This window comes from Primulina tabacum, chromosome 14, assembly GCF_025594145.1.
Source record: "Primulina tabacum isolate GXHZ01 chromosome 14, ASM2559414v2, whole genome shotgun sequence".
In the NCBI taxonomy this organism is placed as follows: Eukaryota; Viridiplantae; Streptophyta; class Magnoliopsida; order Lamiales; family Gesneriaceae; genus Primulina; species Primulina tabacum.
This window is the reverse complement of record NC_134563.1, coordinates 35,746,197-35,765,790: the sequence shown is the minus strand read 5'-3', so window position 1 is coordinate 35,765,790 and position 19,594 is coordinate 35,746,197. Positions and strand designations below refer to the sequence as shown.

The 19,594-nt window shown below is 36.1% G+C and overlaps 3 protein-coding genes and 1 long non-coding RNA gene across 7 annotated transcripts; 1 reads left to right on the top strand and 3 right to left on the bottom strand.

Moving 5' to 3' along the window:
- Nucleotides 1-8,608: 8,608 nt before the first annotated feature.
- LOC142524199 (pathogen-related protein-like) lies at nucleotides 8,609-12,658 on the top strand. Of its 3 annotated transcripts, none has more exons than XM_075628032.1 (4): nucleotides 8,609-8,806; nucleotides 11,711-11,843; nucleotides 11,944-12,245; nucleotides 12,384-12,658. In XM_075628032.1, exons 1-4 carry the CDS (start codon nucleotides 8,678-8,680, stop codon nucleotides 12,522-12,524), a joined length of 705 nt encoding a protein of 234 aa, XP_075484147.1. In that variant the 5' UTR covers nucleotides 8,609-8,677; the 3' UTR covers nucleotides 12,525-12,658. The 3 variants fall into 3 exon arrangements, with proteins under 3 accessions (XP_075484147.1, XP_075484146.1, XP_075484145.1); XM_075628031.1 differs by lacking the exons at nucleotides 11,711-11,843; nucleotides 11,944-12,245; nucleotides 12,384-12,658 and adding exons at nucleotides 8,997-9,129; nucleotides 9,195-9,496; nucleotides 9,637-9,932 and having other exon boundaries at nucleotides 8,634-8,806; XM_075628030.1 differs by lacking the exon at nucleotides 8,609-8,806 and adding an exon at nucleotides 11,401-11,635.
- Nucleotides 9,635-10,140, bottom strand: LOC142524200 (uncharacterized). The gene is made up of 2 exons (XR_012814851.1): nucleotides 9,824-10,140; nucleotides 9,635-9,778 (listed from the first exon to the last, which is right to left on the bottom strand). It is a non-coding gene; the product is annotated as an uncharacterized LOC142524200 (long non-coding RNA).
- Nucleotides 12,382-15,662, bottom strand: LOC142524198 (uncharacterized protein C57A10.07-like). Its single transcript, XM_075628029.1, has 3 exons — nucleotides 14,643-15,662; nucleotides 13,425-13,549; nucleotides 12,382-13,268 (listed from the first exon to the last, which is right to left on the bottom strand). Exons 1-3 carry the CDS (start codon nucleotides 15,229-15,231, stop codon nucleotides 12,948-12,950), a joined length of 1,035 nt encoding a protein of 344 aa, XP_075484144.1. The 5' UTR covers nucleotides 15,232-15,662; the 3' UTR covers nucleotides 12,382-12,947.
- Nucleotides 15,663-16,817: 1,155 nt separating this feature from the next.
- On the bottom strand, nucleotides 16,818-18,996 carry LOC142525452 (glycolipid transfer protein 3-like). 2 transcript variants are annotated; one of them, XR_012815075.1, is made up of 6 exons: nucleotides 18,564-18,996; nucleotides 18,263-18,318; nucleotides 17,763-17,893; nucleotides 17,508-17,643; nucleotides 17,108-17,250; nucleotides 16,818-17,041 (listed from the first exon to the last, which is right to left on the bottom strand). XR_012815075.1 is itself a non-coding variant. In XM_075629750.1 (6 exons), the coding sequence occupies exons 1-6, from the start codon at nucleotides 18,811-18,813 to the stop codon at nucleotides 17,006-17,008; spliced, it is 756 nt and encodes a 251-aa protein (XP_075485865.1). In that variant the 5' UTR covers nucleotides 18,814-18,990; the 3' UTR covers nucleotides 16,818-17,005. The 2 variants fall into 2 exon arrangements, 1 of the variants encoding a protein (XP_075485865.1); XM_075629750.1 differs by having other exon boundaries at nucleotides 17,108-17,254; nucleotides 18,564-18,990.
- Between the last annotated feature and the right edge of the window lie 598 nt (nucleotides 18,997-19,594).

The window sequence follows — 19,594 nt, the reverse complement described above, 5'->3', positions numbered from 1 at the left end:
AGAAAATGATATTTAGTTATCAACTTAGAACTGTTTACCAATTGACAATTGATATACACATTAGACTTGGTAAGCAAATATGCTTGCTGATCATCTAATTACCACTTCACTTGACTCGACCATTTCACTTATCTTTGTTAGTTTTTCAATTAAAGTTTGTTCCAGCTAGTACTTCGTTTGCATCCAAAAAATTTATACCCCTGCATTGCATGTGGCATTTCTGTTCAAGAAAATTAAGTCCAGACTATGATGCGAGCATCATTTCCATTGAATTGTTTCTAAAGTGAATGGCAGCTTCGCCCCGACTTCTGTCAGGCTGCGAAGTATTGGCATTGCTCAATATGTGTGTGCTATGTTTTCAGAGCATTCCCGTGTTTGGTTGTTTCTTTTTGTCATTAATTGGCTCGAGTGTCTGTTTGGGGATGCTATTTACATGCTTTACAATGATTTGTGAAGCTGTTGGGGTTTATGGGGGAAGGGAAGTTAATTTGAGTAGGCATATGCGTAAGTTATCGTTCTTTCGAGCACACTCGACAATATATTCTATTCATTTTCTGTTGCAGTGATATTCTAAGTATATTACTTCTGGAAAACTTAGATTGGGAAAAATTGTATTTCCGTCGTCACCTCAAGTATGAGCAGTTACATGTATTTATGTACATCAGAAACAAGTGGTTAGCAATAAAAATATCTCCAACTAATTTTGCCAGCTGGCGTTTGACTTAATTAACAACATATTTAGTCTAATACTCCCCCTCAAGGAGGACGGTAGATGTCTCGAACGGCCAACTTGGCTAGTAGAGGAATGAGCAATGTGGAAGGTAACGGCTTGGTGAACATGTCGGCGAGCTGATGCTGAGAACGAATGGGGAGAAGTTTGAGGGTGCCAAGCGTAAGTTTTTCACGAACAAAATGACAATAGAGATCGATATGTTTCGTACGTTCATGAAAGATGGGGTTAGACGCAATATGGATCGCTGCATTATTATCACAGAATAGAAGAGCCTGGAGACGGAGTCACGAGGTGAAAATCCAACAGGAGCTGCTGGAGCCAAGTCAGTTCACAGGCTGTGGTTGCTAGAGCACGATATTCGGCTTCGGCAGAAGAGCGAGACACAGTCGACTGTTTTTTGGACTTCCAGGAGATAAGAGAGTCACCCAAAAAGATACAAAAACCAGTTGTGGATCTGCGGGTGTCAAGACAAGCACCCCAATCTGCATCCGAGAATGCCCGAAGTGCAAGGAAAGAGGAAGCAGAAAAGAAAAGGCCCTGCCCCGGCGTGCCTTTGAGGTAGCGAAGCAAGTGATGAACAGCTTGTAAATGAGGCATCTGTGGCTTGGAAATAAATTGACTCAGCTTATGGACGACAAAGGTAATATCCGGACGAGATAAAGTGAGATATAGCAATCGCCCAACCAGACGACGGTATTGTGACTGATCAGGTAAGAGCTCGCCTTCAGTAGAACTGAGCTGTATGCGAGGATCCATGGAGTAGAGGCAGGCTTCGGATGCTAAAAAACCTGTGTCATCAAGCAATTTAATGTATACTGCCTTTGAGACAAAAAAATTCCAGTGGTGGCCCGTGCTATCTCGATCCCCAAGAAATATCGCAAGTTGCCCAAGTCTTTGAGTTTAAATTGAGAGTTCAAGAACTGCTTGAGGGAAGCGATGATAGGAGAAAAAGGGCCGGTAATGATGATATCATCAACATATACAAGTAAAGCAACGAAGGACAAACCAGTGCCTTTAGTGAACAGGGAGTAGTCAGACTTGGATTGATGAAAACCATAATCAAGTAAGGCTTGGGAAAATTTTGTGTACCATTGTCGAGAGGCTTGGCGAAGACCATAAATGGAACGATTCAACTTGCAAACGAGAGGAGGAGAAGAATTACGCTCCCCCTGTCAAGCATACCCCAGTGGAAAGTCCATATAAACCTCTTCCATCAAGTCACCATTGAGAAAGGCGTTGTTCACATCTAATTGAATCAAATGCCAACTCTTGATCGCAGCTAAAGCCAGTAATACTTTAACAGTAACCAGCTTTGCAATCGGCGAAAAAGTATCAAAAAAATCAACATCTTCTTGTTGAGTGAAGCCCTTTGCTACTAGACGAGCTTTGTAACGCTCAATAGAACCGTCATCCCGAAATTTGATTTTATAAACCCACTTGCATCCTATAGAGTGTTTACCCAAAATAAGTGGCATAAGGGACCAGGTGTTATTCGCCTCTAATGTCATGTCCCGGGACGGGGGTTGGTTGACGCCGGCGTTATTCTCAAATTTACATTCGACAACAACAAGCCTCAGAGTACAGAATTCAGAAACCAGTCTTTTATTCATAATACGAAATAAATCAATTGTCTGTTACAACTCGGATACTGATGTTTTACAGCGGAAATGTAAAACCAGACACAACATTGCCTTAACAGATACAGCGGAATTAACATAACATAACATAAACTGAAAACAATAATCTTCTTCACCAGCCCCAGAACTGGATCTGCTCTTTCTCCTCTAATATTTCTTCCTCGTTCTTATCTGAGATGGGTTTAGTGGGTGAGTGATATGGTTGTCACTCCGTAAGCAGGGGCGAGAATAACTCCCAGTTTTCGAAACCATTTTCAACAAAAACAGTAATACCATAATATACAGAAACTCATCTTTTCAGAACAGAAATCAGAATTCAGATATCACGGGTTTCAGAACAGAAATCAGAATTAGTAAGCACTAAGCACGTTAGTGAATTTCATGGCTAAACTGATATCAGTCCCCTATATGTTCTCTCCTCTAAGGGGTGAGGCCAGAATCAGAATCAGAATCAGAATTCAGAAATGTTCAGAATATATATTCCTACCATTAGTTCACTAGGGAGTTTCAGTGCTTCAAAATCATATATCAGAAATCAAACATACAGAAACTGAACTTAGAAACAGAAGTATCAAACGGGTTTCAAGATATTTATACATAAGCCCACTTACTGTAATTTGCTTAAAGAATTTCGGTTGAAGTCTGGAAATCTGCTTGCCTTGCTACTGGATTTTACAGCTTCGAAAATGTACTCTCTTAGCTCTAATTTCAAGTGATAACTCCATATTTTTGGTAAACCAATTCAGAGGTTTGAGGGTGATATTTATAGATGAAATTCTGACAGTTAGCCTCCCAATTAAGGCCATAATCTGACATTAACAATCTTTATTTCGTGTTAAATGCTTCAGTTACAAGCTATGGTCTGAATTAGTAACTGTCTGCTGGGATTTCGTGCTGCTGCTGCTGGATTTTATCTGTTGTCTGCTGCTGGATTCCGATCTGCTGGAAAAATACCAGCTTCTGAAATATTAGCTTCTGCTGGAATTTTTAGCTTCTGCTGAAATTTGCTAGTTGCTGCTACTGCTACTGCTGGAATTTCAGGTTCTCACATCTAAGGCTTCAATTTCACTTTGCATAGCATCACGCCATTCAGGAATCTTGACAGCTTGATGATAACAGTGGGGTTCAACATGAGCAGAAATGTTTAATGCAAAGGTTCTGTACCCAGATGAAAGATTGACATATGAAATGGACTGAGATAAGGGATACAAAGGAGATTTGGAAGGAATGAGAAAGGACGTTGGTGAGCAAATTACAGTGATAGTCATGTAGATAGGATGGTGGACGGGAGTGTCTGGAAGAACGGCGAGGGAGTAAAGGATCGGAAGAAGGAGAAACTAAAGGTAATGAAGTAGGAGTAGAAGAATATGAAACCGAGGTGAGAGGGGGCTGGGGTAGAACTAAATAAGGAAAGGGATCAATGATATGATCAGAACTGGAAAGGGAGTGAAAAGGGAATATGTCTTCGTGGAAAACAACATCCCGAGAGAAAAATATTTGTTTGTTTTCGAGATCATAAACCTTGTAGCCTTTAATGAAGTGTGGATACAAAAGCGAGACAACCAAAGGTGCGAAAATGGGAGTAATCCGCAGGGGAACCATAAAGAAGTCCAAAAGGAGAGTTAAGTCCAAGGACAGGGGATGGAAGTCGGTTGATAAAAAATGTAGCAGTAAGCGCACATTCATTCCAAAAATGGATAGGGACTCGGGACTGAAAATATAAGGCACGTGCCACATTTAATAAGTGTTGATGTTTGCGCTCAACTACAGAATTTTGTTGAGGACGATCCACACAAGAGAATTGGTGCAAAACTCCATGTTGGATAAAAAAATCTTTAAACTCAAGCTCCTTAGCATTGTCGGAACGAAATATCTTGATAGTAGCCTAAAATTGAGTGTGAATCATTGCAAAAAATCTCGGAATAACAACGCTCACATCAGATTTATGTTTGAGCATGAAAACCCATGTGAACCTAGTACAATCATCAACAAGAGTCACAAAAAAACGATCCCCATTATGTGCAGGTATGCTGTAAGGACCCCAAACATCGCAGTGTATTAAATCGAAAGGTGATTTTGACATATTGTTGTGAGCAATGAAAGGTAACCTGCGTTGCTTAGCCTTGAGACAAACATAACATGGAGATGAATGAAGAGAATGAAGATCATCACATGGCATAAGAGTCTTCAATGCCTCGACTGATTTGAATGAAGGATGACCAAGCCGATTGTGCCAGATGGAAGCCGAGACTTTATTCACAACAGCAGTAATATGTGATGCAGAAACTGAAGGGTAAAATAGGTACAGATCACCAATTCGATCACCCTTGCCAATCATCCTCTGTGATGGCATCTCCTGAATAATGAATTGATCACAATAAAAATGAACCACAAGCCGTGAATCTGCTGTTAAAGCGCTGACATACATCAAATTAAAGGCAAATTGAGGAACATATAAGGTATTCTTCAGAAACACATGAGGACTTGCAATTACTGGAACAATAGTGCTATCGGGAAGAGTCACAGTGGAATCTTGCAGGGGCTTCATGTTCAAAAATAGAGTGGCATCGGAACCAATATGCTTAGACGCACCCGAATCTACAATCCAAAATTTACCAGGAACTGATGCATGGTTTAATGATGCTGATAAGCAGGTACCTGTAGAGAAAGACGAGCCCAGCATCGGGGAAGAATCGGTGGAAACAGAGGCTGGCAAGTGTGTAGCAAACATCTTCATGAGTTGTTGGTACTGTCCAGGGTTCAACGACTGGAAAAAATGACTATCTTGAGATGCCGCAGAACTGTCGTTGTTGACCCCATGATTAACAGCTGCATTTGCTGCTGGAAAACGAGTAGCCACATGGTCAAATCTAGGCTTATATTTGGGCTTATATCCAGAAGGATATCCATGAATTTTGTAACAAGTATCAATTGTATGGCCATGGATTTGGCATTTAGTACAAAACGGGCGTTCCCGTTGAACACTTCGAGTACGAGCACCTAAGTCAGGACCAGAACTCTTACTGCCCTTAACAGCAACAAACGCCAAATTATCTGATAGATAGATGTTGGGACCAGAGTGCGAGCTTATACTGCGTTGGCGTTCCTCTTGCGATATTAACGAGAACACCTTGTTGATAGGAGGTAAAGGATCCAAGAGCAATAACTGTCCACGAATCTGTGTAAATGATTCATTCAACCCCAAAAGAAACGTCAGGACATATTCATGATGAGAAAAGGCAGCAAGCTCCTTGAAGCCCCCGCATGTGCACTAGCCACAAGTACAGCTAGGGCGAAAATTTGATAGCTCATCCCAAACGGATTTAAGTTTGGTGAAATACACAGCCACTGATTATTGATCTTGGCGAAGATTTATCAGTTCCTGACGCAATTGAAAAATGCGTGGTCCATTCGATTGTTGGAATCTCTCGCGCAGATCATTCCAAATTTCTGCTGCTGAATCAGCAAACAAAATGCTTGCAGAGATGTCCTTTGAAACTGAATTTAAAATCCAGGCAATAACGATATTGTTGTTCCTAATCCATGATGAGAAATTCGAATCAGTATCCGCTGGTTTTGCAATCTAACCATTCAAGAATCCTAATTTGTTTTTGACGGTCATGGTGATGATCATAGCTCGACTCCAGGAGGCATAGTTATCTCCTGTGAGAGGTTGAGAAACAAGCGAGATCGTCGGATTATCTGAATGTTGCAAGAAATATGGGCTTAGCGGATCATCAATGGAGGCTCGCCCAGCCGAAACAAAACCGGAATTTTGAGGAAATGAAGCCATGTAAATTTCCATAGCTAGCTTTCAGATAGAATTTTCCACAATCTGATTCTGAAAATGGAGCTCCGAACAACAATTATTCACATCGGTTGATCGACAGAGAGCGGCGGCGGCAAAATTGCTCTGATACCATATTACTTCTGGAAAACTTAGATTGAGAAAAATTGTATTTCCGTCGTCACCTCAAGTATGAGCAGTTACATGTATTTATGTACATCAGAAACAAGTGGTTAGCAATAAAAATATCTCCAACTAACTTTGCCAGCTGGCGTTTGACTTAATTAACAACATATTTAGTCTAATAAAGTATTTGCTATTTCTGGTTTATCTAAGCAATTAACTTGATTACTCCAGCGTGACTTTTTTCGGAACAAATAATAATAATGATAGATCTTACTAAGGCTATTGTCAATCTAACACGTTGAGTATTTGATTTATAAAACATTCTGTTTTACTTTCATAAAGCAAAAATTTTCATTCCTTCCTTGTAATAGGAAATTCTACGTGATCGATTAGCGGCTATCCTTATCTGGCGGTTCTGAATTTCAGCCACGGTTGGGACCTTCACCGCCTTGTGCAGTTCTATTCAGTGAAAAAGAATAAGTTGGCACCAATCAAACCTTTGGCTAAGTTTTTGACATTCAAGTTAATTTGTTCCTTCTTGTTTTCTTTCTTTTCGTTATATCTCTTGTTTCTGTTGTGTGATATATGCATCTGGCTGTTGGAGCGGACTTGGAACCTCGAATGAACATGGGTGGGTTGGAAGAGGTTGCTACCGATCATAATGTGCCTAACAACCTAGATTTTGGCTTTGCTGTCATAGATATAACATTCGACTTGTGTTTGACGAATGATCAAGATAGCATTTGTAGAGATCTTATTTTATGTGTTTTCAAGCTTTCGACCAATGAAATATTTGAAAATTGTATGTAGAGGCCTAGGAAATACTTAAAATAAACTATTGCAAAAACTACCTAAGTCATTCAGTTAAAATTATTATCTTTCGACGTGTTGGAAAATGGAAACAATTTCTCATTTATTTATTTTTTCGTTTACCAAAAAAATTGGTAGAATTTTTGTTCTTGAAGTACTTGATTTTTTTAGAAACAAATAGCCTGAAAACAAAAGTAAGAATTTCCATGTTTTTATTTTTTTGCGCGATTTTCATTTTTGACATGTTATCAGTCAATTCGTGGTCTTAATCCACTAACCCACATCTTTTTTTACTTGAATGTTGACGTGTGGCATCGGACATGTCAGTATTTTTTTGTGATACATCATCAAAACCCGGTTTCATGTCAACACTCAAATGAAAAATGATTAAAATTGAAAATTGCAAAATAATGACAAAATCGAGCTGCATATGTTAAAAAACTTGAGGCTTGAATTCGGCTCGAAAAAAATATATTCGAGCTCGAGCAATTCGAAGTTTGAAAATTTTAAAAATGACGACAAAAAATGAAATTGAAAAAACAAGCAAGTCATAAGATCAAATTTTTCTTATTTAAACCAGCTAAAATATAGTTTTATTCTTTATATTCTTACGAATACTTTGTCCCTTTTATCCTAATCATAGGTTTTTCCTTACCCAATAGGTTTTACCAAATTAATATGAGATTATCACTTGATTTGACATTTTTGAACTATGATTATTTTTCTCTATTCGCGGCTCCTTGTCCCAGACGAAACCATTCTTAATAAGAATCCGGTAAAAAATTGTGTGAGACGATCTCACGGATCTTATTTGTAAGGCAGCTCTCTTATTTGGGTCATCCATGAAAAAATATTAGTTTTTATGCTAAGAGTATTACTTTTTATTGTGAATATCAGTAGGGTTGAGCCGTCTCACAGATAAAGATCCGTGAGACCGTCTCACAAGAGACCTACTCTAAGAATCTTAATTAGACTAGCCCTTCGGCCAATAGTATTAGACCTTGTTCAAGAATAATTTCCATCATTTTATTTTCAAAATCTCGAGAATTATAAATAAAAATAATAATAATTTTATTCATATTATATAGAAAAACAAGGTAAAAAATCATGGACCCTCATAATAATTGTATATTTTAAGCATGAATAAAAATTAAAATAAGCTCAAGGTGCTAAAAAATGAATCTGTACTACTGGTGGCTTTATCATGGCCGGATAGTACTAATTAATAGTTAGTACTAGCGCTCCGGGCCTGCCAATAGTACATATTACTTGTAAAGAATCATTTTCATCGCTTTCTATTTTCCTAACCGATCTCGAGAAATAATATATATATAGAAAAAAGAAAAGTAAGGTTATAAAAAGAACGTGATGCTTTTTGAGAAACGAACGAGATTCAACGTTTTGTGGCTGCTCAGTCATTGAATAATGCCCACTTGGGACCTGTCATTCATAATAGTTCAAAGGTCGTTTTTAAATTTTTATTATCAAGAAAGCCAATCATCAGTATATAAAGACCGCACAAGGGATATCTTTTTCCTCAACAATTAGTTCCGAACTTTTGGCAATTGGCATATTGAGCATAATATGGCGAACGTTGGAGGAGACAAATACAGATCCTACTTGACTCCAGAGGAACTGAAAACGACAAAGTGGCAAGCAGGTCCTCCAAACTACGATGTCGTTAACAAGCTCTTCGAAGATGGCAGAACTAATGTAAATTATGCTGATTAATATATGTGTATCATATAGTTCGTGTGTTGTGTAATTTTTGGTTTTTGGAAAAACTGTTTTTAAAATTTATATATGATGGCTATTTTTACTTCTATATAATAATAATACATACATAATATTGGTCAATGACTCAACGAATGAATTGTTTTTTTATTATTATTTGAATGGAAAGATATGGCCCGCGGGATCACTCGAGGAGAAGATTCAAAATTTGGTGAAGACATGGGAAATGGAACTGGTGCACAAGGCCGATCCCAATGAATACAAAACGCTCGACCCTCAGAAATTCGTTGTCGGCATCAACGGTAGGTTGATCAATGTAACAGGCGTTTTAGGTAATGATTAATCTCAAGTGAAATTTACGTGACAGGCAAAAAGTATTTTACGCTCCAAGATATTGTCAAGGTTGGAGGAAGTTACAATATGTTCCTACAAACTTCTTTACCACCGTCGTTGAGGTTTTACGACCCGGATCAAGAGACGTATGATTCGTCCCAGACGACATTCAAGGCCGTGTTTCCTCGTGGATTCGCTCTTGAGATACTTCAAGTTTATTCGGGACCTCCAGTGGTATGCTACAAGTTCAGGCACTGGGGTTACATGGAGGGTCCTTTCAAAGGGCATGAACCTACTGGAGAATTGGTTGAGTTCTTTGGAACTGCGGTTTTTGAGGTAATTACATTTCTTGATAAATCGATTATAAGAGAATGTGCGACACAATATATAAATTGTTTTACGAAGATCAATATTTATATATAATATGATATTTTTTTATTATTATTTACATAATTTGGTTGCATTTTTTGAAACAGTTGGATGAAAACTCCAAGGTTGTGAAGGTTGAGTTCTTCTGTGACCGTGGAGAATTACTGTCAGCTCTAATGAAGGGCAAGATATCTGATGAATCAGCGAGCCAAGCTCCCTCTGCCTCCGGCTGCCCCTTCATGGCTTGATCTAGAAGAAGCATTTTGGTTTAATTTCGTGCATTCGCTTGTTAACTTGTGTTTGATTATTTGCATAATTATATGAATAAATTCTTGGATAATACAGTCTCGCAATATCAATAACATTATTATTTTATAACAAATTAAGGTGGATTACTATTTGACACACTTGGTACCACTTGTCCAATGTTTTAAGAAGCCTCGCCTAGGCGGCATCTAGCTGACCGGTCGATCACCGCTCTTAAGTTTTCAATCTGTTTAGGCGGTTGCTTAATGTAATATGCAATTTTTTTAGAAAAGATTGTTGGCACATTTTACAATCAATTTGTAAATGATAAACATGATGATATGTTGTTAATTTTGAGTTAGAATTTGATAACGAATTATTGGAGAAATAGGTGGATGAACAAGAAAATTAAATATTTAGGCAAACAAAATAAAAACTACCTAGGCGTTAGACAATGTTTAACGTCTCAGATTCGACGATTATCTTAAGTGTACCAAGATGCGTGTTTCCAGGAAACTTTTTAGGGAGTCACTCATCTCATAGTTGTCTCAAGTTAAGTACGTTTAACTTTGAAATTCTTATATGATGAATTTCCGAAAAGAATATACACATTTTTGATATGAGTAGTTCATAACAAATTTTTTAAGGCATTCTCAACTGCACAGTCTCATACCTGAACAGTTTTGGAATTCATCTCATCCCGATATAAGATTAGTTTATTCGTATTCCTTCTCCTAGTCTTCTACAAGTCTGTCAAAAACTGTTTATTATCCGTGCAACCTCATCGCATCGATGATCACCCACAACCCTCTTCAACCCTAGTTGTCACACAATAGGTGATCACCCGAATACTGCTTGCCACTTCTTATAACACTGCTTGCGTCTTAGGCCAGTGACATAGAAACCTTAATTTTGTGTCCTCAATTATTTGCAACATTATTATCGAGTATCCTACCGTTGGGAGAGACAGGCGGCAAGTAAATGATACAATGTACAAATGTACCAAAAGAAATGTTTTTAGAACTTGATACACGGGCGTATATATTTATATATATAGTATTTATGAAGTTTAAGACTCTTGTGTGTCCTGTTTTGTGACATTAATTGATTTTTATAAAAATATTTTACTCAACATAGAAAAATAATATTTTTTTCATTTAATAAAAATATATTTTGCTAAATTTATAATATAAACATAATTATAATATCTTGTCAAATTTTTAAAATTTAAAAAATACATATTATTTCTAAAAAATATTATTATATTGAATATAATTGCATTATTACTTTTTGAAAAATCACACATCATCTATAACAAAATATTCCCACACATTTTGAATATCAGTGTTTACGATTTTATATAAAATATAACTAAACTCCAAAAAAACCAAATGTATGCGTTAAGAGGCACCAAAGTTTTGTCGAGAGGGTAATTCGGATAAAAATATGCTCCGAAAACCAAAATAATTATTTGAAGAGAAAATCATTGAACGATGCAAATTGGTTTTTGCAGGCGGCTGGAATGGAAAATTATTCAACGCTGGGCCATTTAGATTTTTATTTTTATAATTTGCTCCTGCAGGCAGCTGGGATTGAAAATTATTCAACGTTGGGCCATTTAGATTTGAATTTTTATTTATTAATATTATTATCGTATGATAAAGAATACACAGCGGGAGTCTTTCTCTTCTAAGATTCCTAAACTCTAGTTGAAAATTGGAAATGGCGGAAGCTAGTGTTAACGGAGGAGACAAATACAGATCCTACTTGACTGAAGAGGATTTAAGGACAACAAATTGGAAAGCGGGTCCTCCTGACTACGAACTCGTCAACAAGCTCTTCGAAGAAGGCAGGACTAAGGTGTGTTTTCAAACAATCAAGTGTCTTTTGTTCGTTTTAAGAAAGAAAGATTTTGAAGTGATTTTTGCATGAAAGATATGGCCCGTGGGATCACTTGAGGAACAGGTTCAAAATCTTGTGAAAACATGGGAAATGGAACGGGTGAACAAGGCCGATCCCCGTGATTACAAAACACTTGACCCTCAGAAGTTCTTAATCGGTATCAATGGTAGGCCGGTTCTTGGAATAACCCATGAATCACATAAACATCTACTCTATGATATACACACATATTAAGTCATCGTAACGAATAAATATTACTGTGACAGGCAAAAGATTTTTTACTGTTGAAGAAGTTAAAAAGATTGGTGGAGGCTACAATATGTTCCTACAAACTTCATTGCCACCATCGTTGAGGTTTTACGACCCCGATCAAGAAACATATGATTCATCACAGACGGCATTTAAGACCACATTTCCTCGTGGGTTCGCTCTTGAGATACTTCAAGTTTATTCGGGACCTCCGGTGATATGCTACAAGTTCAGGCACTGGGGTTACAGGGAGGGTCCTTTCAAAGGGCACGAACCTACTGGAGAATTGGTTGAGTTATTTGGAATTGGGGTTTTTGAGGTAATCACATTTCTTGTAAATTAGACTACACAATATGGAAAAGTGCATTTGTAAATTTACCATTTTCAATTTATAGCACAATAGTACGTGATTATGATTTTCTACCCTCACGTTTGTGATACTTTGTTGGAGTAACAGTTGGATGAAAACTCCAAGATTGTGAAGATTGAGATCTTCTGTGACCGTGGAGAACTTCTGTCAGGTCTAATGAAGGGCAAAACAGATGATGAATCAGCACACAAAACTCCCTCTGCTTCAGGTTGCCCTTTCATGGCTTAATTAATCAAGAAAAAGTATTTTGGTGATCTCTAGTGCACCAGTGTATTTGTGTTACGGCTTTGGGACGAATAAGTTCTATAGTTTGGATAATATATTACCAACCTTTATTTTGTATCCTTGCGCATATTTTTCTACTGTCGACTTTTGTGATAAAAAAACTTACTCTTACACGCGTGCTTTTAAGAAAACTGAGGGAAACACTTGCAGACTATGGCCAAAATTAATGAAAATTTCAAGAATACAACAAGACTTGTAAAATTTGTCAAAAAATTAAGAAATGAGCGCTTTACAGACTAGCCCTCCGACCACTTTCGTGTTCAAATGGCGTAATTGTCAATGATAATCGCAGGCAAGCAAGAAACATAAGCCTCGGTATCAAATTGGTTATAGATAAAAAGGAAGATAAATAGGCAGTGAAAAATTTTATAGTGTCCAGGGGAGAGAGCCCGGATAAGGAGCAGTCCCACAATATCTGAACAGCCCGGCAATTTCTGGACACCCATTAGGATAAGGGATAGACCGATGAAAGGGGTCACGGCCAAGTTTTTTCCGATGCAAAATTCCTGAACAACCGTAAGGATCTTCTTGAAATTGAGATCTTACCAATGCTTCACCTTTTAATGCTGCTTCCCTCGAATTTTGAGTGGATGGTGTTCCCGAATACAGGAACCTCGATTCGGGAAACCCAATTGCCGAACGGTGAAGATGAACAAACCTTTCCTCCTTAAAATCATAGCCTACAACCTAAGCATCGATTCAAAACCAAAAAAACGAATATATAAGCCATTGCTATGTATCACCCCAAACATCAAGCTTTTATGAGTAATTATCATGGCTTAACAAAATTCAATCTTCAGGCTTCGTAGAGAAATGAAAATGCAAATAATTTTGTGTTCTTACGGTTATATTATAAGGATACGTGCCAGTAAGCTCCCGGAACCGACAAACACTAAATAAAAGATTTTCAAAGCTGTCCCTTGCATGTTCTTCAGTAAGTGCCCTCCCTTTCACTTCATGTTGCTTGCCTGCAGAATTTACCCCATAGAATAGTCAATTTCACGCATGATCTGCATATAATTGACATCAAACCATATTTATTCACAAAAGAAATGTCAACTTAATATAACACCTAAGGTATAAAGAATTTGCCAAATTCACAAATTAGGTGTAGTCTTTGACCAACGAGTAAATTAAAAGTAGTCCTTGCTCCATTTCAATTTTTTTTACCAATTTTCTATCTCGGGGAAAAATGTAAAACAGTTGGTTGAGTATTGAGAATAGCATGCTTGGCTACGCGGATGATTAACAAAATAAAACTTTGGGATACATCTGTGAAAGCACCTGATCAGTGCAACAGCCAAATCTTTGGAGCTAAACTTGAGTGATGAAAAATAATCACAAAACAATTTCAAATTTCATTAAAAAGAAAAACTTTTACTTCCTTGAGTTCAAAAATTCAATTGGGTCAGCCTAGTCTCTGCCACTTTTAAAAGGAAACTTCTAAGTGAAAATCTGACACATTGCATGTACGCAGCTGCACGTTCTTTTAGAGAAAAATAACTTAAATACAAGATGCATGTATAATTTTTATCGAAACAAAGTATGTTACTTGGACTCTTCTGCTTCATATACCCATCCAAACACGCCTATGACCACTCAAATTCACAAGGCATCCCAAAATAACTCATGATAAAAGAAACATACTCCTATTCAACAATGAGGTAACTGATGCTCTGTGTACTTCAAGCAACATATCACAACAAGGCAAACGATTACGAAGTGAATGGCTTCATAGAAGTCTAAAATTAACTACACCATTGTTTTTATAACATAGAAAAATACATACAGTATGCCAACAACAAATTGGAAACACATTAGAGTATGACTAGGTCTAAAATAAAATTAACTTCTCTCGCTTTCCATTTATGTACATGACAGATTTCATGGTTCACATTATCTAAAATTTTAATGGCATACATTATGCTCAACCTTTTGACTCTTTTGCTTTAAGCCTTTTAGCACAAAATGCATCATATTTCAAAGGTTTTATCATTTCAAAGGCTTCAAAACATGTTAAATCATCAATGAAATAAGGGAAGCCCAACTGCAAAATCTCACCAAACCATCCTTTGGACTCCGCAGCAACCCAGTAACTCTGAGCTTCACTCCTTGGTCCAGCATTCTTCCGAGTCTCACCCCCGCTGAACAAGAGCAATGCTGCATCATCATTGCCCGTGATTTCCACTCCATTTTGTATATGTTTTATAAAGGTAGCAGCTTGGCCTGGATGCTTCTGATATGATTCCAAATACCAAGCATCCTCCTTATCAACGTTCTCACAACTACTACTCGTATAAACCGAATGGCCAGCTACCATTACAAGATTTCTAAAGTTATGAAAGGGATAACTCTCCACATTCTCATTGAATTTGCTGTAACTAAACATCATTCTAAACCGGCCCTCATGCATAGATAATATAATAAGGGTTGTCATTCCAATCGACAAGAAAATCAAGAAGAGCATAATGGGGTGAAGCTTGAAATAGTGTCGAATCTTATTCCCAACTGCTTTTAGCATTCTCAAAGGATTGTTTTTGTGCCTTTTTGATTTTTTACCAATCCCAGATTCTAAGTCAAAATCAGCCCTTGGATAGGTCTTGAACGACTTGGGACTATTACTAGACGAAAATGAAAAATTTGTCTTCATAGATTACAGAAATCTAACACAATAATAACAGAAAAAGGCATAGATATCCGAGAAACAGACCATTGAATCTCAACATCATGCGGAAATTTAAATCATCCCCACTCAAAAAATGACATCAATCACGAACAAGCTGGAGGGATAATCGAGAAAAGGTAATCAAAACTAAAAATGTCATTCTCAACCGAAAACAGTCAATCAGAAGCGAGCCCAGATAAAAAATTCAGCAAAAGAACACGAAAGCATGGAAATTTGAAGAATGCCCAAAAAAATTACGAGGAACTTAGATTACCTCTAAACTCCAATTCGGGTTGAATGTCATATTCGGAAATATTAGAAATCAAGAGAAAATTGTCAACGGTATCGAACAAATCGCTTCGGGTAGGACTAAAGACCAGAGGAAACAAATTGATGTCAGAGAGTGAGAAAGGATTCCAAAAATCTAAATTACAGAATTCTGAATTATATTTACCTCTGGTAGACAAATCAGAATCGAACTCCAGTAAATAAATATTAATTTAATTAATAATTACTAATTACTCATATAAATTTTAATTTAGATAAAGAGTTTGAATTAAAGTAGAATAGTATTTTTCAAAATTATCCAACATAATGAAATAAATAAATTGCTAATGCTTCCACTCCTATTTTAAAGGGAGTAAAGATTAATTATTATTTTTGAAATTATTTATAATAATAATTCATTATTATCCATTTATTTTTCATATTCATGGATTATAAAAATTAAAACATAATTTAATATTTTATCTATTATTTACTATTATATGAAATACAAATAGAGTCGCTGTACTAACTACATGCTATAATTTTCGATTTATCTAAAACACTTTCAACTTATCAACCTAACTACATGATTTACTATATTATAATAACAATTTCTTTACTTCATCTGCGGTCTATTTCAATTTCAAAATTTTACAACTTTTATTATAAAATTTAAAAAGTTCTTTCATTTTTTTTTACGGATCATTTATTATAAAATTTAAAATTATTTCTTTTTTTATATTTTTTTTACGGATCATGCATCTACCAAGGCTGAAATACTGTGATGGTAATATGTATATGAGTAGGTCTCTTGTGAGACGGTCTCACGAGTTTTTATCTGTAAGACGGGCCAACCTTACCGAAATTCATAATAAAAAGTAATACTCTTAGCATAAAAAATAATATTTTTTCATGGATGACTCAAATAAGAAATCTGTACTATCCGTGAGACCATCTCACACAAGTTTTTATAACGTATATTTACAAAAAACGGGATTGCAAACAAGGCACGATGTTTTAAAATCTGGGCCTGATTCATATACCGGTCTCGGATTTTCACTATATCTGGACTAACTTTTGGGTTAAATTAATTAATAGAGCAAAAATCTTTGGAATTAAAAACTCTTTGATCTTTGAACAGTTCCCTTACATTTTCAAAGATTTTGCTTACATTTTCAAAGATTTTGCAGGAAAAAGCCAGACATGTCTTTAACCTTGGCCTGGTGGAGCCAATTCATTGATATAAAACTATATTTGATCATAAAATAAAATAAACATGACTCACTAATATTAAAAGAAAAGGTAAACTAGGTGTGGTTTTGAGATGAGACGGGACAACATAATTTTATTACATATTTCCACTGTACAATGTGTTCTTTTTAGGGAAAAAAAAAAAGGCAATTGTAGTCAGTAATCGAATATCGAAGGTCATGCATTACACGTATATTTTCTGTGCAGATTCTACATTTTGATTTTTTCCTGGATATCTCCTTCATGTAGATTTCAACTTATCCAATCCATATGTTTTCTGCAAAATAAATATCCGATATGAGTTAACCATTCTCCCTATCTTAATTATATTCACCATACTCACCAGAATATCATGGTTTTGGTTCAATACAGGGGCAAGCAATTCAATCATCCTCTGCAGTTGCTCTTTAAGCGTATCCAAATCTTCATCTTTGGTACTTTTAAGAATGTTAACTAAGTTTGGGCTATCGGGCACCAGTTTAAGAGCTACCTGCCAATAAATTTTGCGAAATTAATTTACAAGTTGCATTTGGATTGATAAGCAATGAATTGCAAATCTCAAATAGTTATATTTTGAGTCTTAGAATTCAAATTTATCCGACATGAAATATTTTCTTAAATTCAATGTTTGAAACCGATCACAACCATAGAATCTTGATATTAAGGCAAACCAAAAGTGGGTCTGGTCGTGACAGAGAAATTATCTTCTGTAACATTCCTTGGATGTGATAATGGGAAGTTACCTTACAAGCAGCGGAAGAAATCCAACCATGCCATGGCTTTAAAGTCGTGTTATAAGACTCTTCCACGGCTTGCTCAGTATTTCTCTCAAAATCTTTCACAAGTAATTCTAGCAAACATAAAGTGAAATCAAGAGACCTGCATGGTGCAAATATAAAAGAGAAAAAGTGAAAATGAACATCGAATAACTTTAAAGGAAAAAAAAAGAAGATAATATGGGCTTTTTTAGTTGGCTGTGACGAGGGAAAACAATTAACCTAGTGAGCCAAACGAAGGCTTTACTGCATGTAGGGCCTTGTTTTGCCTTGCCTTCATTGGCCTCTTTCTTTAAAATCTCAACCACATCCCAATACTTTGAAGGATCAGAGACATGAAACTTCTCTAATCTCTATACATATATGTATTGAAAAGTCAAAACAATGAAGTAAAAATCAGAACAGACAGAATGACTAAAAAAAATTATAAGACAATGTCGATAGTATAGGAGGTAATAAATCTCGTAGTCATTGAATGGTGGGGGAGAGTCAACATAAACAGGAAAAAAAAAGTATTATAACATCATGTATAGGGGCAAAAATGACCATACACCAGGCGCCAATACTCATCCTGTGGTAAAGTCAAAATGAATGGTTAATTAGCCGTAGAGGAGCAACCGATGTAGACAGTTGATGGGGATGAATGCGTGTGTTCTTCACACATTGTGAAAATGACAGATTTATCCATATGCTCATTTTCTATCTTAAATTAAATTGTTTACCTCTATATTTTGGTGTATGTCTTGTCTCAATACCGCCATTGTTGGCCCTATCTTATCTGCAAGAACATGATCACGATTGATATCATACCACAAAAAGATGCAAATTTTTTCAGTGATAATCACCAAAATTTAAAAACTGTCCCTTTTCAAGTAAAAGTCACCAGTCATAAAAAATCTTCATCCACTATAAAATTAAGGACTCGCGTAATGTGAAATTGTTCTGAAAAAACGAAGCATATGTGCCAAGGCACGTGCGTGTGTGTTTTGGTGTGAGAGGGGAATAATCGAAAAAGAGTGTAACCAAGAACTTGAATGAGCAAGTTGCAGAGAGAAAGAAAGGGCTTTATGGGAATTTGATGAACCGTAGGTGGAAGTTGATCGCTGCCGGAGGAGGAGGCGGTGCCGCCGTCATTTTTTAGGTTGACCGCCATGAGGGACAATTCTTCAATGGCGGACCTTATCTCCGATGACGCCATCTCCGCTTCTCTCCTCCGCTTCATTTCTGTCTCTTCCAAGAATCTTGCCTCCCCACCGATGTACTGTACATGCATATATATGCGTACTTTTGGTTGAAGAATCTTTACGGGAGAAAAATGTAATGAAATCGATGTTTTTTTTTTAATGTAAGACCAGAATTTTTTACTCTGTTTTGGAAATGGGAGGTGGTAATAAACTTCTATCACGTCTGAGTTCAGAAGATGCTTCACTCTTGTGCGGATTTTTTTAAATAAATTTAATTTATATTAATTCAACTCAATACTATTATCTAATTTAATATGGCCGATGCTTGAAGTTTTTGACACCGTAGATTGTGACCCCTAAGCATATCTTGATTATACAGTTGTTTTCTTTCACGTATATGTTTTTTTACATTTTTCCAACTTTTAATCTTGTATATGATGAATTTGTATTTTTAATATTGTAATTTATATTTATTTTTTTATTTTTTATTATGTTCTTTTTATTTTTTATTTTTAATTTGATTTTTTTTTATCAGAATTTATAAAAACGATATTAAAACAATGAAAATAAGTAAAACTTATTAGATAAAAAATGTAGCTAACTCTTAAACAAAACCGATATGTAAACTATTTATTCCCAAAATAATTTCAAAATGAAATTTATTTTCTATTTTTTATTTGTAATATAAGTCAAACTTAAATAGCGAGTAAATAATTGGATGCACTATCCCGAATATAAAGCGAAATTCTACCTCTATATTTCAAAATGAATTATTGTTGTAGTAATTGTAGCGTTGTCTTTCTGTGTCGATATTTAACTAAATTCATAAGGAATTTGTGGTAAATATGGGATAAATTCTGATTCCTACAG

Excerpts from the sequence above, each read along its gene's own strand:
- LOC142524198 (XM_075628029.1), bottom strand. The coding sequence starts at position 15,231 with ATGAAGACAAATTTTTCATTTTCGTCTAGTAATAGTCCCAAGTCGTTC. Across the intron at positions 13,550-14,642 it reads GGAGTCCAAAGGATGGTTTG|GCAAGCAACATGAAGTGAAA; the intron begins GTGAGATTTTGC and ends TAAATTCTGCAG. Across the intron at positions 13,269-13,424 it reads CGTATCCTTATAATATAACC|GTTGTAGGCTATGATTTTAA; the intron begins GTAAGAACACAA and ends ATCGATGCTTAG.
- LOC142525452 (XM_075629750.1), bottom strand. The coding sequence starts at position 18,813 with ATGCATGTACAGTACATCGGTGGGGAGGCAAGATTCTTGGAAGAGACA. Across the intron at positions 18,319-18,563 it reads CTTGCTCATTCAAGTTCTTG|ATAAGATAGGGCCAACAATG; the intron begins GTTACACTCTTT and ends ATGTTCTTGCAG. Across the intron at positions 17,255-17,507 it reads TTTCTTCCGCTGCTTGTAAG|GTAGCTCTTAAACTGGTGCC; the intron begins GTAACTTCCCAT and ends ATTTATTGGCAG.
- LOC142524199 (XM_075628030.1), top strand. The coding sequence starts at position 11,498 with ATGGCGGAAGCTAGTGTTAACGGAGGAGACAAATACAGATCCTACTTG. Across the intron at positions 11,844-11,943 it reads GTTCTTAATCGGTATCAATG|GCAAAAGATTTTTTACTGTT; the intron begins GTAGGCCGGTTC and ends TTACTGTGACAG. Across the intron at positions 12,246-12,383 it reads TTGGAATTGGGGTTTTTGAG|TTGGATGAAAACTCCAAGAT; the intron begins GTAATCACATTT and ends TTGGAGTAACAG.